The 27,408-nt window shown below is 40.1% G+C and overlaps 2 protein-coding genes across 2 annotated transcripts in view; both read left to right on the plus strand.

The window, feature by feature from the left end:
- Positions 1-6,712, plus strand: part of si:ch211-159i8.4 (matrix-remodeling-associated protein 5) — a 29,841-nt gene extending 23,129 nt beyond the window's left edge. Inside the window, exons 11-17 of the mRNA XM_004563144.4 lie at positions 69-587; positions 736-907; positions 1,238-1,504; positions 1,632-1,758; positions 2,071-2,151; positions 3,462-4,608; positions 5,361-6,712. Of these exons, the coding sequence (XP_004563201.3) occupies positions 69-587; positions 736-907; positions 1,238-1,504; positions 1,632-1,758; positions 2,071-2,151; positions 3,462-4,608; positions 5,361-5,914 (2,867 nt within the window). The 3' untranslated portion in view covers positions 5,915-6,712. The remainder of the gene's footprint in view (positions 1-68; positions 588-735; positions 908-1,237; positions 1,505-1,631; positions 1,759-2,070; positions 2,152-3,461; positions 4,609-5,360) is intronic.
- A 3,187-nt stretch (positions 6,713-9,899) lies between these two features.
- rab33a (RAB33A, member RAS oncogene family) lies at positions 9,900-22,421 on the plus strand. Its single transcript, XM_004563145.3, has 5 exons — positions 9,900-10,086; positions 12,065-12,604; positions 16,448-16,588; positions 18,871-18,951; positions 19,037-22,421. Exons 2-5 carry the CDS (start codon positions 12,212-12,214, stop codon positions 19,259-19,261), a joined length of 840 nt encoding a protein of 279 aa, XP_004563202.1. The 5' UTR covers positions 9,900-10,086; positions 12,065-12,211; the 3' UTR covers positions 19,262-22,421.
- The last annotated feature ends 4,987 nt before the right edge of the window (positions 22,422-27,408 follow it).

Raw genomic sequence — 27,408 nt, forward strand, 5'->3', positions numbered from 1 at the left:
GTCTGCCATTTATTTTTTTTCTACTAGCAGAAATTCTTTGAAGTCTTTATGGTTTGGTCTCTCCTCAGGTGCCACTATCCCAGCTAACACCAAGCACGGTACCCGCTTTGAAGTCTTCAAAAATGGAACTTTTGTTATTAAAAACATCCAGCTTCAGGATCGAGGACAGTACCTTTGCACAGCCCAGAACAGGTTTGGATCAGATCGGATGGTCATCACCTTAGCTGTCCAAACGGAAGCACCCAAGATTCAACCACCCAAGTCCACAGAGATATCAGTCTACTTAGGAAAAAATGTGTTTCTGGACTGCCTGGCCTCTGGCAAACCACCAGCCCAGATTTCCTGGATTCTCCCAGACAAAACATTTGTTCGTGATGCCGGGACTCTTTCCACTATCCTCTCTCCAATGTCTCTGCTTCAGAATGGGACCCTTCACATTCATTCTGCTAATTTTTCCAGCAAAGGGAACTATAAATGTATCGCAAGCAATGCAGCAGGTGCAGATACAATTACTTATCATCTGCACGTAGCAGCTCTGCCTCCAAGCATAAGCGAAGAAGCACTGGATAATGTGATCATTGCTCCAGGTATGATACAGAAGCAGAGATTTTCCAGTAATTTGAATTCACACAACAAAAAAATATTGTCATCTACATTGAAAGTGTTTTTAAAGACATGGCTGAAACGTTCATAGAATCACAACCCTTCTAAACCAATAAATCTCTATCCAACCAGGCAGAAGTGTCTATCTTCACTGCTCTGTGAAGGGTGAACCACCACCTGCTCTCAAGTGGACGCTCTCAGCAGGTGTCCAAGTCAAACCCTCACAGTTTCTGGGACGCAGGCTGTTTGTCTTCCCAAATGGGACACTGTTCATCAAGAATGTTCTGCCATCTGATGGTGGGAGGTAAGAGATGGCCATTTCTTTTAGACAGTTTCAAAATAATTAAATAATTGTATGTATGAATGCAGCTATCTTGGCTCTACCTATTTTCATAAGTCATATAAATTGTTTTAAATTCCCGTGACATAGGGATTGGCATGCAGTTTTCTTATTTATGTTCCATACAGGATTGTTTAAAATAACATTATTGATCAACCATTAGCAGGTTTTAAAAATCGTGCGTTCCAAGCAGCACAGATTTATGAGTAAATTCCAATATGGTTGTTCTTATGTTCTTCTGTGACAGCTGAGTTGTTTAAAAGATGTCACTAAGCTGTGATCAGTCTCTCACAGGTATGAGTGTTTGGCCAGTAACACTGTGGGAATTGCCAAAAGAACGATCCAGCTGGATGTGAGAGCAGATTCATCTACCTTCTCTCGCCAACCTCCTCCTCCTCTTCCCATTCCTCCAACACACCGGCATGCTACCCCATCCCGTCAACACACCGTCTCAGCTATGTATGGTTCTGCTGTTTACCTCCATTGTCCGGAGTCTACTGACTCCACGAGAGGGACCATCTGGCAACTACCATCCAAAACGATCCTGGATCATCGATACAGGTAACTGAAATGTCCCATTTTGTGAACCAGTACAACACTAACAAAGAGATTACTCAAAATGTTTGGGTTGCCTTTAAACCAGACTGCTTTAATCTCAGTGCCTTTTCTCTCCCCCATCTGCCTCCAGTCCAGAGAGACCAATTAAAGTTTTCCGTAATGGGACCCTAAGGATTCTTCAGTTAACTGAGCTGGATGGTGGAAGTTATCTGTGTGTCTTCCAGCGACCCAATGGAGAGGACATGGAGCTTTTCCAGGTAATAACAAGTCAGAGCAATATGGGGCCAGTTCATTTTGTTGCCAACTCCTTGGAAGCTCATTAGTATCGCTTCCTTGTTGATAACTATTAATGTTCGAAAACACTGTGCCTTCCATTAAAGGTGAGGTCTGTCCTCACTGTTTTGTTTTTTTAATGTGGGCTGAGTAAAGCTAAAGCAGCTGTTGTGTCAGTGATGAATACTAAAAGTGGATTTTCATAACTTTCACCAATATGTAGCTGACTGATAAGAAATATGAACCAAGGTTTGCTGTTATTTACAATAACATACTTTATGCATTTGTTTTATTAGGTTGAGGTGTTAATGACCCCTCCGAAAATCGAACATGTGAGGATGGCACAGACCAGGGTCACTTTTGGGGAAAACTTCCAGGTATGTATCTGTGTGTGATAACTCTAGTATATGCCAAGTCATTGAGTCCATTGTCTCAAGAAAAACAGTAATTTACTTTACCAAATGGACCATCCCAGCCTTGCCGTAATGGTCTATTTGATTCACTTTTTTTATTGTTTATTTTATTTCATTTTCACTTGCTAAATACGGGACAGATTTGACTGGGGGAAAGAAAGGGGAGAAAGAAAGAGGGAAAGAAAAACAGTGGGGAAGAGGGACGGGGATAAAGGGCAAAAAACAAAAACAAACAAAAAGTAAATCCATTGGGTATCTTTCTTCGCCTTTAGACAATAATTCTGATGGCAAAAGAGCCAAACGGGACAGGCAAAAAGACAAACAACCCCCCCCCCCCCCCCCCCCCCTCCAAAAACCCCCCCAAAACAAAACAGTAATTTCAGGACGTTTGCCCTGGAAAGAACCCTGAACACTTGATTCCTAAAGTTAAGGCATCTGGTGCTCTGTTATGCTTTGAGTCCTCTTCTCCCATAAGTGTGAAGAGTCGCTGCAAATCTACATCTAAATCATTGTTAGCAACATATAGATGAATATCAGCTAATGTTACATTAATTCTATGGTGGAAAAGTCTAAGGAGACATTCACACAGGATGCATTGCAAATTGCTTTGTAGCTAATTGTTAGTCACTAGCAAACACCTAGATAATACCTGAAATATTTTCCACATTGTAATATGCCAATCACCAGTATCCTCACCTTAAGGTTGAGAAATGTTTAACTCAGGACTGACAACTTCAAGTTGCTAGTGAACTTTGTGAACATCATTGACTTTCTATGGGCTCACCCTATCATTGCTAGTTGCTTCCTGTGTGGGCAGCCCTATTTTATATTTAATTATTAATAATTATTCATGATTATATTCATAATTATGAATAATTATTTATATGTATTATTTCTCTCATAGCAGAATCTATACTAATAAGTATATTAAGACCAACTTTCATGTTGGTCTTAAAACATCTTTGTATAGCAGAGCAACCAATCAATCGATGTCATGAGGTATTTTTGGTTTTTTGAGGCACAATGTGACCTAACAGTTCACTTTACTATGTGCTAGTTTTTCCTTTATATGATTTAGTTCTACTTATAAAACCAATGGAAAGATTATCAAGCTGTTATTGAGCAGGGTCAGGATGGGTTGATGACTCAAACAGCAGACTTCATGTTTCTTTTAACCATGATTCTTCCATAATACATAATTCTTCATACCCAGTTGTATAGATCAGCTGTTTGGATTCATCGGTATACTTGCCTCTCCCCTACCTTCATTCTAGGTGGACTGTGTGGCAACTGGCCTACCCGATCCAGAAGTTTTCTGGAGTCTTCCAGATGGAACAATAATCAACAACGCCCTTCAGTCAGATGATAGCGGCCTTCGTAACCGCCGACATGTTATGTTTGGCAATGGAACTTTACTTCTCCAGCAGATGGGCAAAAAAGATGAGGGTGACTACACTTGTTATGCCAAGAACAAACTGGGAAAAGATGAAAGAAAAGTGAGCGTCAAAGTGGGACCAAATGCTCCGAAAATTAGATTCAAGTCACAATCACTAGTGACGATAAAACTGGGAGAATCAGCCAAACTGAGTTGTGAGGCAACTGGTGAACCTACACCTAGAATCACATGGATCTCACCACAAAAGGATGTCATACCAGCATCATCCGACAAATTTCAGATTATGGATGGTGGAATGTTACTCGTAAAGAAAGTGACACTGTCTAGTGAAGGAATATACACATGTTTGGCACGAAATTCAGCTGGTGATGATGTAAAGAACATAAAAGTTGAAGCTGAGCCCCAGGAACCCTTTATCAATGGTGTGAAAGGGAGGAGTACCACTAAGGTTTTGGGTGTATCGTACCAAACAGCACATCTGCATTGTAGAGTGGAAGGAAAACCCGAACCAAGAGTCTGGTGGGTTACTCCTTATGGCCTCTCACTCCCAGCACCCTACCTCGGAGGTCGCTTTCAAGTCCATCAAAATGGTACCTTGGAGCTGAGGGGGATAAGGAAAACAGATGAAGGGAGGTATATGTGTCTAGCAAAAAACAACATGGGTGAAGCCTCACTTTTGGTTGAATTTGATGTAGCATCATTAGCAGAGAAACCTACTTTTTCTGTTCCCAATATTGAGATCTTACCAATAAAGCCAGATGGAGGGGAACTGATTCTTGAGTGCTCTGCCCGTGGCAAGCCAAACCCAGAGTTTTCATGGATACTACCCAATGGCACATTGTTGATGCCTGGTGCTAGACTCCAGCGGTTCACCCATTATTTAGGCAATGGAACTCTGCGGATCTCTCGACCAGTTCCAGCTGATAAAGGAGTGTATCGGTGCCTAGCAAAAAATGTTGCAGGACAAGCAGAGAAACGTTATGCCCTGGAAGCTGGGAGGAAGCCAGTGATCAGAGGATCTACAGGTATGTTTGTGTTTTTTTATCCAAAATTAATGAAACAGAAATGTCTTTTGTTATGTGTCATTCATATGTGAAAAAGAAAGAAATATATTTGTGTAATGCCCGCTGTCTTTGGACCAAGACCAGTTTTAATTATTTTCCCACTTTTTAATAGCGACTGCAAAATGTGTCTGTTTGACCAAGAGCACTTCCTCTTAACCCTTGGGTGAACCTGGGACCCCAGCGGTCCCCAACCCCCGGGCCATGGACCGGTACCGCGCCGTGAGTCGTTTGGTACCGGGCCACGAGAGTCTCGGGTGTGCAATTTATGGTTTTCAGGGTTTTTATCGTTAACTCGGTTTCCCTGGGTCTTTTCCCGTGTTGTAGTTGTGTCTTATTTTGAAAGAAATATTTACGTGTTACCATAGCAACCAGAGAGTATTAAGGGGCAGAGTTATTATATTTACAAAATCCCACAGTTTTTGTCTTGGTCGTATCATTTATTTTGTTTTATTTATCCACGGCATCTTAAAGTCCGGTCCATGAAAATATTGTCTGACATTAAACCGGTCCGTGGCGCAAAAAAGGTTGGGGACCGCAGGTCTTAAAGGTTTTAGTTGTTTTGGTCTGCACCCAAGTATAATTTTTGTGTTCAGAGGTTCTGCCAAAGAGTCAACGCATGTTTGTGTTATCTCAGTTCTACCGTATCATTGTATTTATTGTGTCTATCATTTTAGCAAGAGATTATCTTACTGTTACAATTTGACTTTTTCCAGGTGGGATGAAGATCACTTATGGCCTCAATCTGAACTTGCCTTGCACTGTGGATGGCTGGCCGCAGGCATCAATCACATGGATCCTGCCCAATGGTGTTGTTTTGGACAAACCTCAAACTATTGGCCGAATATCTTTCTTTCCCAATGGTACGCTCCAGCTCAGGCAGATGGCTACCTTTGACAAAGGAACATACATTTGTAAAGCTTCCAACTCTTTCGGGTCGTCAGCACTATCCTACCCAGTCACTGTGATGGTGTTCCCTCCACAAATCACAAGTACAATGACTTCCATCACCAGAGCGTACAGGGGATCGCCCGTCATGTTAAAGTGTGTCGCAACTGGTATTCCCAAGCCAGACATTTCATGGACATTACCTGGGCGCACCACACTGGCTCCCCACAGCCGGTACACAGTACAGGGAGGAATTCATATGACAGAGGAGGGCAGTCTGGTCATACAGAACCCTGTGCTCATGAACTCTGGTATTTACAAATGCAACGCAAAAAATGCCCTCGGAACAGATTTCAAATCGACGTACTTACAAGTTGTTTGAATTACTTTAACAATCATTTGTACTCAGAATATCTCACAGCAGTGGTCTGGATAGGATTTTTTTCCATTAGGATTTGAATATATCGTCAGTGACGAGGCAGATTTAAAGCTGGTTGACTAATGGCTTCGCTTGAGATTTCACGCACTGCAGTTTGAAAATGAACATTTATTATTTGTGAAGCGTAAATCACGTTTTTTGATTGTTTGTTTGTTTTTTGCAGACGTTTTGTTCAGTATACCTACTGACCCTACAGGTCTTTTGTCCTGTTGCAAGCACATCTTCTCGGCATTACTCCCATAGATGTGATCTCACGTTACCCTTATAACATTATAGTTTATTAAATTTTACTTCCCTAAAAAAATTGTTGCCACTTAACAGCAAGTTCTGTCAGCTGACACACCTTCATGCTTTACTTTCTGTACCCACCATCTGCATACAGTATTGCAGTTTTTTGTTTTTGGCAGATTAAAGTGTTTTTATAAAGATTCAACAGTTCATGGTACAGAAGAGTAGAGCTTACTGCAGACATCTGTAAGTCGTAGCTGTGGAGCGATCTTAAACTGCTTGTTTGCTAAGTACCATACATGATAAGCTTTCAATGTCTCTTTTCTATGAGGATTCAATTACCTCTTATTACTACAGTGTGTTTGAGCAAATAATTTAGTGTATGTATCAATATCATTTATTCATGTTCATAATGGTGGGAAGGAGTAGTTCATAGCTGGTTGTGAACTATTAACAAAATATGTAAGTACATAATTTATAAGTTAGTAATAAAATATCCAGGTTTTTATTGTTTTTTGTTGTTTTTATTGTTCTTTTCTTCTCTGTTTGTTTTTTGTGGGTTTGCATTGTGCGTTGAACTTGCTGCAGATGGTGATTTAAATGCAGAATGACAGAGCCCTTCTTCTATATAACAATATTGCCAGTTTGCAAGCAATTTACTCCTCTATCAAAGACATGCGTTGTGGGAGTTGTGGGAGTCGCCAATCTGTGTGAGATTGATTATAGTCAGTTCAAGTGGGACTTAGTTGTTTGGAGACAGGTTTCATCCCACCAGAAAACCTGTGCAATTACCTTGCAGTCAAAAGTGGTCACACAGAGGTTGCAGGTGTTGCACGCTGATCCTCTTTATGACCATCTGACCACCATTACTACTTGCAGTTAGTGGGCAACCTCCACACATGCCATAGTCCAGCACTGGTTGGTTGTTATTTTTGGAGTCTGTGAAACTCTCTGAGTCCAGGATGAGCAGAGTAGATGTTTATGTCATCCTTGGGTTTGAGCCCAGACCTTCCCCGCCTCATTCTGACCATCAGTCATGTTCATCCCTTGCACTTCATACAGCACATTCAATTTAAATTCAATTCAATTCAATTTTATTTATGAAGCACCAAATCACAACAACAGCTGCTGAAAGGTGCTTTATATTATAAAGTAAAGATACAACAATAATACAAAGAACACAGAGAAAACCCCAACAATCGGAACAATCAGAACAATCAGCAAGTGTGGGCGATGGTGGGAAGAAAGGAAACTCCAGCAGAACCAGGCTCAGGGAGGGACGGTCATCTGCCATGACCAGTTTGGGGGTGAGAGGAGGAAACCAGCACAAAAAGAGCCAGAGACTAATAATAACCATTGATTAAATGCAGGGAGGTGTATAAACATATAATGAGTGAAAAAAGGTGACTGAAGAAGAAACAATCAGTGCATCACAGCAAGCACACAGCAGCCTGCACCTGCTGCAGTGTAACTAAGGGAGGATTCAGGACCACCTGATCCAGCTCTGTGTGCTTTATCAAAAAGGAAAGCCTAATCTTAAAAGCAGGGTGCAACACATGCATCCATATGACCTCTTACTCTTGACAATGGGGCTGGTGTGGCTTCTCACCAAGTATGTTTCATGACAAACACACACTCACTTTCACCTTGTTAAAGATGCAGCGCTTGATGACCGGTCATGATGAATGTTTGCTTTAACTTTTATTCTTATTTTTTCTCCCTTTTCCCCTCTTTTTTATAATGTCTTCTCTTTTCTTTTGTCTGTCAGCTCTGGCATTGTTGAACAGCACACAAATAAAATTTACAGTAAAAGAAATTAGAATAAACTGTCACAGAAGAGGAGCCTACACAGAGTTTATAGAGCTCCTTGTGGCAAAGCAAATGTATTTGGCATAATAGTGTATTCAGACCAGGAGAGGATGCCATGATAACAACCTCCACCTCATCAGCTTTTACTTAAAGGCAAGCTCAAGCACCCAGTCTCCTCCAGGTTGTCTGCCTCCTCAGGTTCCTTTATGTTAGTCCTATGAAAGTTATCACTCTCTCTGTTAACGTCTGTGTCTCCTGTTTACCAGTGTCTTCACCAGTTTGTCTGAAGGCCCGTTCTGGAACACTCCCCTCACTTACTGACCTGCTGGGTCACTCTTGTTATGGATTCAAATATTGGGGATGGATACAAGAGGAAAACCAAAATAACAACACTGGTCCGGCCGGGTTGAGTCAAACGATGATTTTAATGTAAACGCGTGGGAGATGGACACCGTACGCAGACAGCATGAGATCTCAAAATGGTGGAGCATTGATCAAACTCTTATAGCCTCTAGTGGCCCCCACCTATTCATAAAAGCCTAAACATTCACATTCTTTCTCTCACACGGCGCCTAAGCTACGACCTTGGCTCCCTGTTTATCTGCTCCTGCTGAGATGGGGCAGAAAACCTCTCCGGTATGTTCTGCTCTCTTCTAGTCAGACAAATAAGGCGATGACTTTCTACGAACAGTATTTCTTATAACTCAGCAGTATAATGCATCATAAAACAATATCATTCATTCACAATAAATCAGCAGTCTAATGTAATGCAAATCAGTTTAACAAATGTAATAGTTATCACCTTCTTCTAATTCAGGAGAATAATGCAAACTAAAACTACATAATAATTTACAATCTTTAATTAGGGGTCTAACATGGCATAGAATAATATTATAATCCCACACTCTCCAATGATCTCTTTACCTGTGGACGAACAAACCAGTGGCCTCCGCTTCTGAAAATAAAGCTTGATTTAGACTTCTGTGGAAAGAAATCTATGTCCTAACTGACATTGTAACCAGAAACTCCTTTAATTTCTACACTGCAACCTTCCACAACATTCAAGTCATCGTGGTAACCGTCGACCAGACGTGTAGTTACATTTCTCGAGGTGCATCAGGTTAAGTCAAAGGATGCAGCGTAGGGTTAAAATGGGATTAGTGTTATGGTGTCATTGATCTGACAGAGAATTATAAAATCACATGTAACTGTCACAGCTCAGAGTAAGCACTGCATTCACACTCACCCTCACTAACTGCGCTGCTCATGAGTGACACGACAAAACTTGAGGACATGGAGGACTGGAGTCCGGCTAAAGGCTGGTTGTGCCACCTAAAGACACATATAGGACAATAATGGTATGTGTAACAAAGCTTCAAGTTTGAACTTAATTTGATGCCATAGATGTGGAAACTGAGGCTGAAATTTCAAAGCTGCAGAGGACAGAATTTCACATGTACTAACTGTTATTTTCCTTCTTTTTTTTCCTCCTGAAGTTTTAGTGAGAGAGGAAAACAACTTAGACTGAGTAATCATAAAAAGTCATCTATGGATAACTACATGTTATTTTTGTAACACTGGGGTATTATTTTGTTTGTATACGTGTATCCAAATGTGTGCTATATTTCACTGGGCTCACTAGAATGTGAATGTCCCACTGAGCATCGCTTTCAGACAAACAGGCCTTTTTCTGAGGATGAAGGGGAGCTTTGTCAGACAGAAACGTTGGGATTGTTTGACACTGGGAGTGACTTTTTTTTTTTTTTGCGTGTGTGCGTGTGCGTGTAAGAAAAGGATTATGTTTGTCTCTTTGAGAGAGAGAAAATGTGCACGTCTGTGAGGAAGAGACTGCGTCTGTGTCTTAACGGATTTGTTCAAACAGAGAGTTTGTCTGTGCAAGAAAAACAAGTGTTTGGTGATTCTGTCTGCATTTCAGTCTGATATCAGCAAACAGTGAGTGTGCATACACGTGAACAAGGCTGCGTGTTTCTCAGCTGTCACTTCTGCTGCGTTGAGTCAAGATGGAAACACAGCAGCTCAAACGTGCTGCAGCTTCTTGTACAGCATCGTTTCAGACGGTGAGTGAAACAGACTCTGTCTCTTCCTTCTGTTTCTTCGTTTCAAAGCATCAGCTGTTATGCATCAGACTTTTTTTTTATCTCAACTGCAACAAAAATAACTAAACTTTAAAATAATAATAATAATAATCCAGGAGACTGGGAGCTGAGGAAAACTTGTGCTGTGTACTGTGGCATGACTGGTTGGTCTACAACTTTGGTCCATGAAATGCTGTAAAATCTCCAGGATGATCGTTGCATTGACTTTGGACTCGATAAAACACAGTGGATGACAGCGGCTGGTGTGGCACCTCAAATTATCAGAGACTGCAGACACGTGACGACAGGTTTCAAACACCTTCTAAATTTCTAAATGAAATGCAAAGTTACTTTTCATGTGAAAAGAGGACCCTGGACCACTGAACAACAGTTCAGCTTATTCCCTGTAAGATGTTACTGATGTCGCTGTTTCAAGAGGGCTTTGTTTTAGGAATTTGCTGAAGAAATCTGTGCACGGTGGCTCTTGATGCACTGACACCAGCCTCTGTCCACTCCCTGTGAAGCTCTCCAAAGTTCTTGAAACACCTTGACTCGACAATCCTGTGCTGCGGTCATCTTTGTTTCTTTTGCATCTTTTCCAACCCTGATTTTCCCTTCCTGCCAACTTTCAGTTCATATTCTTCAATTTAGCACTCTGTGAACAGCCAGTCCTGTCAGCAGTTACCTTCTGTGGCTAACTCCTCATGGAGTGTACTGACTGTCACCATCTGTGGCTGTGTTAACATGAATTGGAGTGCCTTAGAGAATCGCCTCATGACAATCTCATGTTGTGACAGCCTTCATTAGCATTAAGCTGTTTCACTCGCAGACAGAAAACTTTATGTTATCTTAAAACGGTTGTTCTCTGTATTGCTCTTTCTTTTTGTTCACTTAAATCGAGCGAGGAATCTGGGAACACTGCAATCCTTTGCATTATGAACTTCTTGGTTTATGGAATGTGACAGTGTGACAAGCCGATCAGCTCATGTGACGACAGACAGTGTGAGAAAATCTTTCACTTTCTTTCTCTGTTACACCCTGAAAGGAAATGCTTGAATTATAGAAAAACCTTCTGTTTACTTCAGTACTTTAAGTGCATCACATTTTAAACTGTAATCTTTATACTATCTTGAATCTAGAAGGAAGTAATTATGACTAATGACAGTGGATGAAAAACAAGCTAATAGAGAGTTCTGCTCATGAACTGTAAACACAAGGTGAACGTAAAGAGATGAACTGTTGACCATGACAAAGCCCTGTGGCCCTGGTGTAATTTATATTAACTTCCAATCCTAGTATTACAATATGATTACGTTATAAATAAATAATATCACAATAATTAGGTTTGACTATGACTAAATAGTGTTTCTAGTGATGTGTAGGTGCCCTGCTTGGCATGAGTCTTTTTTCACATGTCTTTATAACAGTTTGGGTATTTTTTAGGTACTCGACAGATTTCAGAAAGAAGAGATAAAATTAGAAGTCTGGAGGTGAGATTGCTCTTTGGGTCTGGTAACATGAGCTGGCTGAATTTAGGCTATCAGCTGATTATATTTAATGGCCTTTGTGGCATCAGTGTTACAATGTTTTGTGGTTATAATGATGCAGTTCAGTAAATTTAAATATCCTATGTTTCTATAATATGGTGCATTAGTCATTACCACTCAGGGCTGCCGCTCCCCAAGCCTGGTTCTGAGGTTTCTTCCTTTTAAAGGAGTTTTCCCTCCCACTGTCACCAAAGCGCTTGTTCACAGGGGGTCATCTGATTGTTGGGGTTTTCTCTGTATTACTGTAGGGTCTTACATTGCAATATAAAGCACCATGAGGCAAGTGCTCATTTACAACTTTTTAAACTGCATTTCATTGAATTGTCAATTATTTTTATTATTCATAAATTATTATTATTATTATTATTATTAGTCAATTGATTTTTTTTTTATTGTATTCTTCTCCCTTTAAGGCCACAGTCAGCTGCTGAAAGGAGCATCGTTGGTATTGTTGCCTCCCTCGTCTCCTCCTTCTTTTCTCCTTTCCCCTCCCTTCTCCCGTCTATCAATACTCTTCTCGACACACGCACCCCGATTTCCGCATCGCCTCCTCCGGTATAATGACCAACGATAGCCCGGAGGAGGAGACCCGAGCTCCGGGCGGCGGAGGAGGTGGTTGTGGAAGAGCAATCGGTAGAAAACACCGAGCGGATGACAATGTGACGATCCTAACATCATCCATGGATTTACACAGAGCCAGCCGGAGCCGAGCCAGCAGCAGCAGCAACGATGCCGCCCCGAGCATCACGTCCTCCGTGGATCTGAGCACCTCCTCCCTGGAGCTGAGCATCCAGACGCGGATCTTTAAGATCATCGTCATCGGGGACTCCAACGTGGGGAAGACCTGCCTCACCTTCCGCTTCACGGGGGGCAGCTTCCCCGATAAGACCGAGGCCACCATCGGCGTGGATTTCAGGGAGAAGGTGGTGGAGATCGAAGGGGAGACTATCAAGGTAACAGGCAGCAGAGGAGCTGGATGCTGATCAGTGGTGTTCCCTCACTCCTACACCCTTCCTCCTCCTCTCGGCTGAGCTGATCAGCTGCCAGTGGACACAAAGGGGGCCGTTTCTTTCATTTTATCCTCACACTCTCAAAGGATGGGCAACATTTTAGAATATCTCTGGAGAAATGTAACATTTAAAAAAACATATTTTTAGTACATTCTAAAGAACTACAACTCCCTTTTTTCTTTGCCGCCACATGCTCTGTAGTCAGTAACAGGCCACAGGAAGATAAAGGTAGCCTCTAATGAATTCTATTGTATGGCTCAGTAGGCTTTTTGTGGATTTCGAGTTTGAAACATAAACAGAAATGAATATATTTTTACAAATCTGACTATGAATGCAACATTTCTTAAGAGAATATTAAAACTCTAAATGAAAAACAAAACATCAAAATCTGACTGTGGTGCTGCAGAATCTATAAATATGCGCCTGTCCACCTTCAGCACGTGCAAGCCATTCATTTACATGTATAATATAAAGCAGGTCTACAAGGTGATTGCAACAATTAAGCTGTTCAATCAACAAAAATAACCACATTCCCGTGTTTGCACGTGTGAGGCAAGCCCCTTAGCTGGGCTGTTATTGTAGTCACAAAGTAAAGACAGCAGCATCGTAAATGTAGGCCACACTGTCATGTGCCCTGATTGTGAAATTAAAATGTAATGACTTTGAAGATCATTTCTGGAGCAATGCGTACTGGCAGACGTAACAAAACCAACATCAGACCACAGTGTAAAAACAGGTTCAAGATTTTAGCATGAATATGAAAGGTTAATAATTTGCTTACTCATCTGGTTCGTCGTTTCTTTAACTGTGATTCCTGACTCACACCTTGGCTGGTCACTCAGACCAGACGCTGTGATGTCAGTGAAGCTTACCTTTGTGTGCTCCCCTCCCTGCTTTCTCTCAGTGGATTATTCTGTGTGCATACTCCAGGTTCCCCCAGTGCTGACTCACAAACACAGTTGCACAGTCGCATTACGTAGTATTAGGTCATTGTATCTGAATCATCCAAATGCTCCCCAGACACACCTGCCACACTGTACAGTCATTGTTGTGAGACTGTGAAAATATCTGCTTTCTTGTTGCTGCTCTCTGAGCTGGTTACTGCTGGTGGAGTACATGGAAATGGGACATTAAATTAAGATTAATCCTCATTGGTAATTAACTCCATTTGCATAAGCAGCTGTAAGAGGAGACAGCTATGACTCCCCCTAAAGATGGATCTATATGTCTTTAAAATACTTAAAGAGTGATCAAAACAGGCCCATCTATTGTTTTGTTTTTACATTCATTTTTCTGTTCAACTGGTAATCCCACTGATATTGACGAGCTCTATTTCAACAGAGACCTTGTCAAGATGGCAGCAGTTTCTGATTGGATAATTCAAAGACAGGAAGCTGCCAACATTTATCTTAAAGAAGATGCTGTAAAGAGAATTTGCCCTTCAGTGAGCCCCCCACAAGTTTGCCTTCAGCACCAGAGCCAAGATGTCAATGTAAAATCCTGCCTTTTTATGTAAAAGTGAACTCTTCCATTGCTGAAGTAAAAACTAGGCCATTCTGTAGAAGTGGGGAAAAAATGTTGTCATACAAGTCAAAATTTCACTTGTACCTTTGATATAAGAGACTAATATATCATTAAAATTCAGAGGATTAAGTACAGAGGGATTAAACTGTGCAGCTCCCATGCTTTCTATTCCTCTGGCTGGTAAATATAAGTAAAATACAAATTTACAACTTCAAACGGCATAAACCTGCGTAGGACTATAAAAAGAAAAGCAGACTGATGTGTCAAAATAATGTCATTGATTCTCACGAGGGCATGAGATAACCTGAAAAAATAGGTTTCGTAGCTTTTGACGCTTATTTCAAATTGATGAAAACAATGCTATTTACATATTCAGCGTTTCTTTTTAAACTGACGTTCCCTCTGAGTGCATACATAATGCCGTATCTCTTATATTCACTTTCATAATGTCCATTTGTAATCAGTTTAAATAGGATGCAATTTTCTCAACTTATCAAATCATGAGGGCCACGCGTTCGAAACGCTGAGCTTTGATGTTATGGTTGGCTCTGATGCAGTGTTCTGCCTCTAATGATAAATAGCTGCGCTAGTCCTTTCAAATGGTAATAGCAGATAATTCTCTGGCCCTTTTTACACTGCAGGCCTGTGCTAAGTGTTGGGAGAACTCCCTGCTGATATACAAAGTGCTACTGATCAGACAGAAAAAAAACAAAACCGTTTTTGTGCATTAGTGAAAATAAATTCTGACCTCCGATTCAATCTAATAGCCTTAGTAAGGCTAAATCTGAAATCAGTAATTATTAAAAATTACTTCATTAAGCAGTGGTATGGTACAGCGCTGGGGCTAAATACTTCTCTTTTGCTCCCCTGTTGACTGGGGGTAGTGAACAACATTCTAAACATTTGATGAACTTGGCTAACTAGCTTGAATACCCTAATTTTGTTTGAAAACATAATATGTTAAAGAACACTTAATGATTTGATCAATTCTCTTTTGAAGCCTCAAATTTGGTATATTGGCAGCAGATATTTTATATTTTTGAAATCTATCATAATCATTTTGTTTATGATATTCTAGTTCTAGCTGGAACTAGAATAGTTTTCAGCTAATGCTAGCACTAACATAGCATTCTAGCTAGTCTAGCTAGCTCACATGGTTAGAAAGGTAAAGGATGCTAATTTTGGTAAAAGTTTAAAATGAATAGAAGAAATAAAGAAATAAACAAACTGGAAAAATAAAGAGCTGACTCATTGGAGTGTCTTTAAGTACAAACGTAGTACAAAAGTTAGACATAGCTACTGTGACTTCATGTTGTTGTTTGCTGTCTCATTGTTTGCAGTCTCATTTTAAAGCCTTGAGCATTTTCAAACAAAACCAAGGTGGGTCTTACTACGAAAATGCGTGCTCATTTATTCCTGCATACCTCAGGTAATACTCCACTTTGAAGGATAGTATGAACAGGATTTACAAAACAGACTTCATTTTTTATTCAATATGACTCAAACAAGTCACTGAGCCCATAAAGTCTTCAAGATAGTGTTTACAGAAAGCTGTTTTCTGTAGACGTCTATAGGTCTAGGTAATAGTGGGTGAAGTCTTGCATTTTAACATATATACACTTATTATGGAAAAGTAATTGCGCTAAAGAGAATAAAACCATATTTTGTACTTAATTATGTAATTATGCTTATGTCTGCTGTAAAGCTGGACATTTAAATCTAGTCTTGACACACCTGTGGAGCCAGCAGGAAGTGTTTGTTTTGATGAAATGCAGATTCTGGGCTTTTCGAGTTTTGTTTTTCAAGGCCCAGAGATTGACACTTGCTTCTAACCCACATTACATTATTTTAGGATACATACTGTAGATATTGGCTGAACCTGCTGTTAATGATCAAGCAGAAAAACGCACTGTACTGTAGAACCATGCTCTCCTGAGACCCTGTAGCTAGGAATATATTTGCACTGTTTCCTGCTCACGTGGCAATGTTCTGATTTGCAAAGTTGCAAGCTTAGACAACTCATTGCAGCCTAATTCATATTCATTGTTATTTCATTTGTACAATTTTATCTAAAGTAATTGTATGCAACAAAAAAGCTGTTGCTGTTACTTCTGATATTAAAATTGTCTTATATTTCATGATCTGCTGGATATTCTAAGAGAATACCATTTATATTTTCCACTTCTGTCAGTGCTGTCTCTATGTGTAATGATCGGTTGTCTCTGTAATTTGTATATAAACCTAAGTCGTCTGTCTCTACAGGTGCAGGTATGGGACACAGCAGGCCAGGAGCGCTTTCGTAAATCCATGGTGGAGCACTACTACCGCAATGTTCATGCTGTGGTCTTTGTATATGATGTTACCAAGATGGCTTCCTTCCGCAACCTACAGACTTGGATAGAGGTTGGCATTACATTGTAAAAATCACTTGTCAGTGAACAACAGAGGAGGCTGACTTACAGCCGCTATGTAATGATCCCCCTTTGGTACCATAAGGACTCTGAGCATTGTTCAGTGTTCCCTCCTACCCCCAAGACTGTTTATTAGTCACCGTTTGACACTGTGCTGTTTCCATCACCAGATGTGGTTTGGTGCTGTCAGAGTCTGGTGCTGTTTGGACTCTGGAGTTTGACGACACAGGAGGCAGATGAATCCAAAAATGCGTACTTTTACCAGCCATTCACCAAATCTGAAAAGGGAAGAAGGAAAAAAACAAATGGGAAAGTCAAATCATGTGCAGTCAGATTTTCTACACAGCAGTTCTCTTTCTCTGAGTCTAAGTCTCAACTATTAATAACAATCAAGACTTGAACCAAGACATAAGTTGTAAAACTGAAATGCAACTACAGTCATCTGAAAGTAAACACAAGAATCAGTGATAACGTCACTAGAGATGGTCATCCAACCAATATCGCATTTTTAAGACCAATATTTGATGATTTCAAAAGCCAGTATTCCATATGTCGGCCAATATTTTTCCCTCTTGACAATAAGTTGCAGAGCGCCCTCTAGTGGACAAACTATATACAATGTCAACACTCAACATGGTGGAAGGGTGTTTCTCCCTTCTCTTCTTTTTTCAGGTTTCCCTTAATTACCCATTATAAACAGTGCTTACTCAATGTGCACTACCACTGATTACACTGCACCTTAAATTGCACCTTACAGCTTATATATGTTTGTATCTTTTCTCTTTATTATTAGTAATTTTAATGTAAAAATCTACACAGCAAAATCTCCAGTGTTAAATTAACACTGGAGAGGGTATATATGGGTCCACACCTCTGAGTGTTAAATACAACACTGTTGAGTGTTAAATTAACACTTTTGACAGTGTTATATGTTTAAAAGTAACCTAGTCAGTTTTGAAGATTAACAATGGCTAACACTGAGCAGTGCTGATTTTCTAACACTGGAAAATAACTCAAAATGTTAGAAATATTCCAGTGTTAGAAAATCAGCACTGCTCAGTGTTAGCCATTGTTAATCTTCAAACCTGACTAAGTTACTTTTAAACATATAACACTGTCAAAAGTGTTAATTTAACACTCAACAGTGTTGTATTTAATACTCAGAGGTGTGGACTCATATAGACACTCTCCAGTGTTAATTTAACACTGGAGATTTTGCTGTGTGAAACCATAAAGCTGCACTTTCTTTTTGCCTTATAGTCTGGGGAGATCTGAAACAGTAGTAACAGTGACAATACAGATCTATGTTTACATGTGTGGCAATGTTACAACTGCTGTTGTTATACACACTGGCCAAAATCATTTCAATGTGTAACAGCAAACTGACACTGCTATAATAATGTTCATTATTTGCACTACTGACAATGTGGCCCCTACTACCCCCGAACAAGGACAGTAAAATGAACCTAAGCTCCTGTTTAAGCTCATTTTGACTAGCATTTGCAGCCCTTTAAAGACTAATGTGGCAGTGGCATGGCGGCACTGCAAGTGTAAAATTCACACAAGTAGAGTAATTTTGTGGGATGTTGTAAAGACAAAGATATTTCTAAGTGTTAATACAAGCTCTGTTTAGCTCTGTGTCTCACTGGCACAGCTTCCAGGGTCTCCTCTCAGTGAAAGTGAGTCATGGTTAATGTGCAGTAACCTGTTTTCCTGCCACAGCAATTTGTTGGAATGTCTAAAATGGAAATAATTTATAGCCAACACTCCCTTTTTAATTTAGTGTAGTTCTGTCAGCATTTGCTAGAAAAAAAATTGTGGTTTTTTTTTTTATACACGATATTTATATCAGTGGTTCTGCATAACAGATGCTTTCCAGCTTGTTGTTATCCCTTCAGTACAGCTCACTGTGAAGTCCTGATATTCTAAGTATTATCAGTAGATATACTGTGGGTAATTTTTAGCAGCAGTAAAATAATTTGTAAATTATATATAATGTAATATCTTATTCAATATAATTTAATATATAAGGTTTTTTAATTACACGTGATTATTTATATATTATTCTATAGTGTCATTTATTTACACTGAATGGTGGGAACGGGGACTTCTCGCACATCCTGGCACCAGTGCGATGACATGGATGTATTTTAAATGTGAAAAAGTCCTTCTTTTGTTTTCACAGCCAAGAGACCAAATGTCTATGTTGTACTCTACATGGTTTTACAGACACACAGCCAAAGTTTATAAAGCGATATGCTTTTCACTTTCCAGGAGTGCAATGGTCATCGGGTGTCGGCATCAGTACCTCGAGTCCTGGTGGGGAACAAGTGCGACCTTGTGGACCAAATACAGGTTTGTGTGCACCGCCGAGGATCGCAGCGTGACTTCAGGGTTTATTCATCATCCACTTAACAACCGATCACTTGTGCTTTCCCAGGTGCCCTCCAACATGGCACTGAAGTTCGCCGACGCCCACAACATGCTGCTATTCGAGACGTCGGCAAAGGACCCGAGAGAAAGTCAGAACGTCAACTCGATCTTTATGTCCTTGGCCTGCCGTCTGAAGGCTCAGAAGTCTCTGCTCTACAGAGACGTGGAGAGAGAGGATGGGCGAGTGCGACTCACACAAGAGACTGAGACAAAGAGTACTTGTCCTTGTTGAGGAAAAGGAGGAGCGGGAGGAATAATGGAAGGGAGGAGAGAAGAGTTTCTCTACATTTGAAGAAGGAAGAGGAAAAGGGATGATAGGGCGAAAGACAAGAGTCGTTTAAATTTGTAGTTTAGGAGAAGGATGGGGGTGTTAAAGCTGACACTACGAGGTGGACGGTAGAGGGGCTTAAAGCTTGTGCAAAGGACTGAAAAATCACCAACATCCTGGGAGTGATGCATCTGTTAACAATTCAGAAATAAGATGAAGCTGCCTTTTCAACTACAGTATAGTTTAGAAATTCTTCCACTTATTTGCACATATATACACAATCTGAGTAATCTGAAACCAGCCCTAGCTCGGTGTTTTCCAAGGTCATTATTAACCGCAGCAGCTTATTTTACTGGCGGTTTTTTGCTGTCAGAGCTTCATATTTGTCACATTTCACCCTTGTTGTGATTGCACCATTTCTACCGCCTTAAAAGCTAAACAGCTGGCTCTAAATTAGTTTTAATGACCCGAGGCAAAAACAGCAAAGATGTTTCAAGGATTTGAAAAAGCATTCAACAGATTCTTCTTTTGTTGAGAAATATTAGACTTTTATCGTCTCCCCCCTCCTTACATTTATGTTGCCTGATATCAAAAGCCCTCAAATGAAGGACTTAAAATCATTGTGAGATTTAAATGAATGGAGAAGATGACAGATTGCAGGATCTACAGAGGAAGACCTTGACGAGAAGGTTTCCTGCAAATGGGCCATTTATAGGTTGCCAGAGAGCATGTCAGCTATTGATTTAGAAGCTGTGAGATCCTTTTACCCTTATGCAGGTGAAAGGCACTCTCCTACAAAGGGGAGGCAAGGCTCTTGTTTCTCATCCACTCCTCATGTAAATGTATCTTCTCCATGTTGTCCCAGTGGCCTAAGCCAGCTTTGCCACTGGATGTAAATTCAAAAACATCAAGTCTTTAAAATAGCTGCCCGGCTCTCTCCTGTTATGCAGCATCAATGCTCTAATAGGTATTTTTCAAGCTAGAGGCCTTCTAGCTGCCTTAGATGAAGCTTCACTGCCTCCAGTCTCTGAAAATGCAGGAGAGAAAACTGTGAACCCTGTGTAGGTGATGGAGAGGCCTTTGTGCTGCTGAACCCTTAAGCCTGGATTATTCGAGTCACTGGTGAAACTGGCAGCGTGAGACACTGTAGAAAGCCATATTTAATATTTCCTGCACACAGAGAGGCAGCTTGCTTTGCACCGAGGAAGCTCCCATGTAGGCTGTGGGTGAAGGAACACACTGTACATAAATCAGTGTTTAAGCAATGAAGCCTCTGTGTCACAAGAAACCATCCAACATCCCAACTGTGATGTATGTCAGTTTGATATAGTAGCACACTTAGCATATTTTACCACTGTAGCCTACTCTTGTGTGATTCTATTAATGTATCTGGATGCCATATGTAGAAAAATCAGATCAGCGAGCATTTAAGAGCGGCGTTCCCTCCAAGCTGCCAGTCTGATGTCCTGATTAAATTATTCACAGACTGAATCTGAACACTGTGCAAATCCAGAGAGCTTCTGCCTGAGGTGTGCCATGTTTTGGTGATCTTTCATACAGATTTTACGAACGGTGCAAAAGTCTTCAGCCACAAATAGTTATAAAATAGTCCTAGTCATTTCATAGCAATAAAATAAAGTGCTATTTCAGCATGGTGTGCAGTCTGCCCTTAAAAAATATGAGGCAAATGGATGAATAGAGGACAGGAGAAGTGGCAGGCCTTAAAAGCTCTACAGCAGATATCTGAAAGTCATTTGCTTAAGAAATAGGCAAAATCGACCAAAGACCCAACACAGGATTTTCAGTTGATCCACTGACTGTTTGCCAAAGCCTCATCAGAAATGGTTTCAGTGGAAAGGCAGCTGTCAAGAAGCTTCCTAAAGAAAGAAAACAGGGACTAAAATGTGCCAAATTACACAAAAGCTGTAATAAAAATCAGTAGAGACAGGTCTTATTGACCAATGAATCCAAATGTAACATTTCTGGTGTAACTCACTGTCAGCAGGCACAGCGGAGGCCAGGAGAAATGGGCCCACCGTGCAAGACCATCTGGAAAACGCTGCTTGGCAACTGACCTTTTCATGTTTGAGCATGACAATGATCCAAACACACTGTCAATGCCATAAAATTAGAAATGATTAGAAAAACACACAGTCGTGGATTGGCCTCCCCAGAGCCCAGACTTCAACATTCCTGAAGCAGTGTGGGATCATCTTAGTTAATGTATTTCTGTGTATGTGTGCACCTTTCAAGAAATTGCTACACCCATATTCCTACCAAAATATAAAAAAATGAGGGCCGGCTCAAGACTTTTGCACAGTTCTAACAGCAGGATCGAACAGCTGTCACAAGTGAATCAAATGACATTACTGTAAAACATCAGGAAGAGCTCTGTTCATTCTCCTTATATGGGCTAATCTGTGACTTCTTTTGTTTGTTTGTTTATTTGTTTTTAATCTCCATAAATGGCATCCACAGGTGCGCCTCAGCCACAGCTGGGGAAACCACTACGTTCAGGATTGATGGAGCCGTATCCCAGGACATAAAATGTAAAAGGAATTGTTCACCCTTTAAATTTTAATACATTAACATCGACAGCTTTGTCCATCAGTGGGTTTGACTGTCAATTGGATTGACTGAACTAGACTAATGAGCAGAAAAACACATTGTGGAAAAAAGAAAAATGTGTCTGCATTTCTGTTAGCAGATTTACTAACATGGTTTCAAATGAATAGAAAAGGAAATGAAGCTATAGTTAGGTTGTTTTCACTGTCATCAACCAAACATATATATCACTGTTTATGAAATTATTCAGCAGTTTATGTCATTTACTAGAAAATGTAACATCGCTTAACAAACGTGCAGATTTAACCATTTAAAACTGCAAAATGTGCATTTTTCCAGGTCGAAGAGTTGCAAATATATGCTTGCGTTCCCTTTTCTCTATATCTCCAGTGTGTTTTCTAATATATTTGTACTTTTTTGCAGTTGATTTGTGTCATTTGTAATAACCCATGTTTGCTCTTGAAGGGTTGCCTTTGCATTTTGATATTTAGTCTGGTATTATTGTTTATCTGCAAAACGTCTGTATGTGGAAAATAATAAATATCGAATTCACTTTGAAGCATATATCATTCATATATATCCATAAGAACACACAAACATCGATGGACAGCTTGAACAAGCCAAAATTAAACAAGTTAGTTTATCATCACAGTTCATTATTTGATTTACTGTTTTAAGTGAATTAGGTTCTTTTTTTTTCTTTTTTTTTTAGAAAACATGTTTTTGTTATCTTTTAAATCCTTAAGAAGCTGTATTAGCTTTAGCATCATGGTCAAATGAATGTGGTCTTTCTTCGCTTAAGAACTAAAGTAAAGTTAGCTGCAGTCCTACAGAGTATCAGGATATTGGTTTTATACATTACCTACTTGCAGTGCTAACACAACTTAGCCTGTGGTAGCTTAAATCAAAGCGCTAGCTTATTTGCTAGCTAGCCAGCTCATTATTAGCTAAACTCTCACTAATTTAAAGAATATTTTAATGATTTTTTAATATTTAGGATTTCTCTGGTTTTATACAATAATACAAATTGTTATTTCGCTTTATTATCTAAAACAGCATTTGTCTTTGGTACTATCTACTATCTACAGCAGTGGTCCCCAACCTTTTTTGGGCCATGGACGGTTTGTGTCCGACAATATTTTCACGGACTGGTCTTTAAGGTGTCACGGATAAATACAACAAAATAAAACCAGTGCCGGTGTTGTGCCAAAAAGTGATTGCCTGCCAAAAACTGATTTCCAATGTTTCCGTGTGTTTTTTATGTGTAATATCGTTATGTATGTTGCTAAATAGACTTTGGTGAATGGGTATTACAAATGGGTTGTATATAAAATTTAAAAATTACCTGTTTCTCAAGTATCTTTGTAACTGTGTTATTGTACTTACATTATAATCAATCAGCTCCCTTTTGTCCACTTAAAATATCTTTACAGAACTATTTTTGCCTTTGTTGCAATTTCAGCTGTCCTCTTGGCCAGATTACGCTTAAAAGAGAATATTTTAAAGTCAACAATAATTTTTTTAACTGCATAAATAAAGCATACATAAAGGCCACTGCCAAAAACTGATTGCGGCTTCTACCTTGCTACAGGAATGTTGTTTGTTGCTCAAGATGATGTGATATCATTTATGAGGGATACATTTGACATATGTTTCACATATTATAGACCAACAAGTTATTTATAGCAGTTTAAATACAAGCAATCAGTTTTTGGCAAATACCAGAAATCAGTTTTTAACAGACAATCACTTTTTGGCACAACACCGGTACCAAAAACACACGCAAAAAGGCCCAGGGAAACTGAGTTAACAATAATAAACGATAAAAACCCTGAAAACCATAAATTTCACACCTGAGCCTCAACTCCTGCTGCCGGGTAACAAACAACTCCGGTCCGTGACCCGGGGGATGGGAACTGCTGATCTACAGCATCTTTGACTGACACAAGGTCAAATCAGACCTGGGGACTCAAATCCATGTTTCTTCCATCTGTTCTTCTGTCATTCTACATAGTGTGGAGGCTAAAGCCTATCCCAGTTGCAACAGGGCAAGAGGAGAGGTACACCCTGGACAGGGCTAATTCAATTTCTTTACACCCACTGGAGCTCAGTGTAAGTTAATAGAAGTCAGCGTTCCTTGTTTGATGACTCTTCAGATGGATGTTGCTGACAGGGATTCGAATGCAATGCACCCCATTTAATCAATACTACAAAAACATCAGACTAAAACCAAGAATAATGAATCGCTCTTTTTGAAAAAGCCTGAAGAGTCATGTTGGCTGATTTTATGGTATTGTAATTTTGTTAGATCCTGTAAATCTGTGGTGACTTTTGTTTTTGCCTGTCAGTTAACTCTGCTTTTTGGACTGTGTGTGATTCTCCTCTTCTGTTCATATGTTTCATATGTAACACTGTATTGTTACAATCTCACCAAGAAACTTACGATAAAACTGCTGAAGAAGCATCGCTTGACTCTGAACCTTTTTCGTATCACTGCCCTTGAATTGGTTGCTTTAAAAACAGTGATCAGATATGCAAACACTCGCAGTCAGCTGCAACCTTTGGTGACTTTGATGCATCAAGACCATGATGAAAAGGCAATAAGATACAGTCAGTCTCTTATCAGTCTATTTTTGCTAATATGTTGATGAACTCTCAGCAAAAATTCACATTAGGCATTAATTCACATTAATTACTTACATTCAGAGTCCAGTCAGACCTTCATTTTTGAGACCTAATTTCAAAAATTAATCTGCAAAAAGTGAGGTAGTTGCTGCAAAACAGATATTTAAATGCAAAATGACAGGAGTGCTTGGCAACCATGCTTTTGCACACAGATATAACCAACTACGTTAGCTGAGCTGCATCGCAGACAGTTTACACTCATCAGTCCAAACTGACTCCGACTGATTGCAAAGTGCTGCCAGTCTGTTTCCTTTGCAAGGAAGCTGTCGTCCTATTACTTTGTAGATTTGAACTTATGTGCCCGTGCCAACAGCATGGTGTCTTCAGTTTTCAGTGTTTCCCTCACACGCAGAACTCAGAATTTCACATCTGTTTATCCGTTCTCTTGCTCTCTGTCCTGTATCCTATTTCACCCTTCATGTGTGACCCTGTTTCTGCTGCACTCTCATTCTATTTCTGTCTTAATCTCGCTATAGATTATCCCTGTAAGTCACTCTATGGTCCTCTCATATGTCACTGTCAGCACTTCTTCATTTACCTCTGTGTGTAGTCTGTCTGCATCTTTCCCTTCTTTTTCTCTCCCTCTCTTAACATGTGGCCTGTTGCAGTTCCTTGTTTTTGCCTACAAAGTATAATTCTCAAGAAGGTCACATGTCCATAAATAGATGTAGCAGATGAGTGCTGCTGAGTGTTGAGAGAATGAGAGGTTTATAGAGGAAAAACATGAGGTTTTCACTGATCCTTAATACTGAATCTGCAGGCCTCTGTTTGAAGGAACATTAAAATATTTAAGAGGCTAAATCTGTACATTTATTCATGCCATGCCTTGCAGTTAAATGTAACAAACGTATTTAAGCATAAAAAGGCATGTGCCCTGACTTTATAACATAGTTATTATAGTTATGTTTTCGGTTTCCAGGCAAAACTATTTTGGAGTGGATGATGTGGTTTGGCATGTCAGCTTTCAAGAGACAGTCCTCAGAAACAACCAGCAGTAATGAGTAAGTCTGAGTCTAAATATATATTGTATATTACATTAGATTAGATTCATTGGATATTAATGGAACATTTAATGAGAACGCCTTGGTTGCTGTCCTAGGTTTTGAAATCTCTCATTTTAATTTCTTATTATATTAGATAGATATATAGATACTTTATTGACCTCATGGGGGAAATTATTGTTACAACAGTGTGATAAAGAATAAAAATAGTACAGTGTACAATAAACATCAAATAAACAACACATGAGGAGCCAAAGTTCTTTGCCTACCGTTCTGGAATTGGGGTGGATGACGCTGTCATCTACCTGGTACACCGATCCCTCTCTCACTTAGAGCCGGCAGGGAGCACTGTGAGGATCATGTTTTTTGACTTCTCCAGTGCTTTCAACACCATCCAACCTGCACTACTGAGAGGGAAGCTGGAGGGAGCCGGAGTAGGCAAACAGCTGACTGCATGGACCATCAACTACCTTACCAACAGACCACAGTATGTGAGGCTCCATGACTGTGTGTCCGAGGTGGTAATCTGCAGCACGGGGGCACCACAGGGCACGGTTCTCTCACCTTTCCTGTTCAGCCTTTACACTTCAGACTTCTGTTATAATTCGGACGATTGCCATATACAGAAGTTCTCAGATGATACAGCCATCATTGGATGCATATCAGACGGGAATGATCAGGAATACAGGGGGGTCATCAGTGACTTTGCTGGCTGGTGTGAGACCAACGTACTCCAAATCAACGCTGGCAAGACAAAGGAGATGATCATAGACTTCAGGAGGAAGTCAACCCCTACAACACCGGTGAACATCCAAGGGAAAGATATTGAGATAGTGGACTCTTATAAGTACCTGGGTGTTCACCTCAACAATAAACTGGACTGGACTACAAATACAGACGTCCTGTATAAGAAGGGCCAGAGTTGACTCCACCTGCTGAGGAGACTGAGGTCCTTCGGAGTCTGCAGGACTCTGTTAAGGACATTCTATGACACTGTGGTAGCATCTGCCCTTTTCTATGCAGTGGCCTGCTGGGGGAGTGGATGCATGGACAGGGACAGGAGCAGGATTGACAAACTGGTGCGGAGGTCTAGCTCCGTGCTGGGATGTCCCCTGGAGTCTGTGGAGGTGGTTGGTGAGGGAAGGATGTTAGTAAAGGTGACATCCATCATGAACAACCCACATCACCCACTGCATGAGTATGTGAGTGGGCTGAGCAGCTCCTTTAGTCAGAGACTGAAACACCCTCGCTACAGGAAGGAGCGCTTTCTCAGATCATTCATCCCAACAGCAGTTAGACTCTATAACTCCTCAATCACAATGTCATAAGTCACTGGACACTGTGAACATCCACTGTCACCACTTCATGCATAATGGACCTTCCATGTGTATAGACATGTGCAGGTATATATGTATGTATATGTATACATATGTATATTTAGTGTGTACGTGTGTGTGTGTACATGTCTATAAACAGGAATAGTAGTGGTACAATAGCTATATCAAGCTATATAGTTTATGTCTTCCATATTTCCAGCCATATCCATAATCACATACTGTGTATGCTACCATTGTATATGGTGTATTATCTTACTTTTTTTCATTGATTGTACTTATTGTATTTTTGTATTTCCTTCTGATATCTGTACCTGAGCTGAGGTGACGCAAAAATTTCCCCGTTGTGGGATCAATAAAGTCTTATCCTATCTCTTATCTTATCTTCTTTGCAACAGATTCCAGTAGTTAGTTAAAGATAGTCAGTATTATGTTTGTGAATGCACATTGTAAAACCAAGTGAGGAAAAAGAGCAAGGTGGAATAGTTGAAATGTGGCTTGATAAATATGGAGAGGGATAAATTTG

The sequence above is a fragment of the Maylandia zebra genome, linkage group LG2 (assembly GCF_041146795.1).
Source record: "Maylandia zebra isolate NMK-2024a linkage group LG2, Mzebra_GT3a, whole genome shotgun sequence".
Taxonomy (NCBI): Eukaryota; Metazoa; Chordata; class Actinopteri; order Cichliformes; family Cichlidae; genus Maylandia; species Maylandia zebra.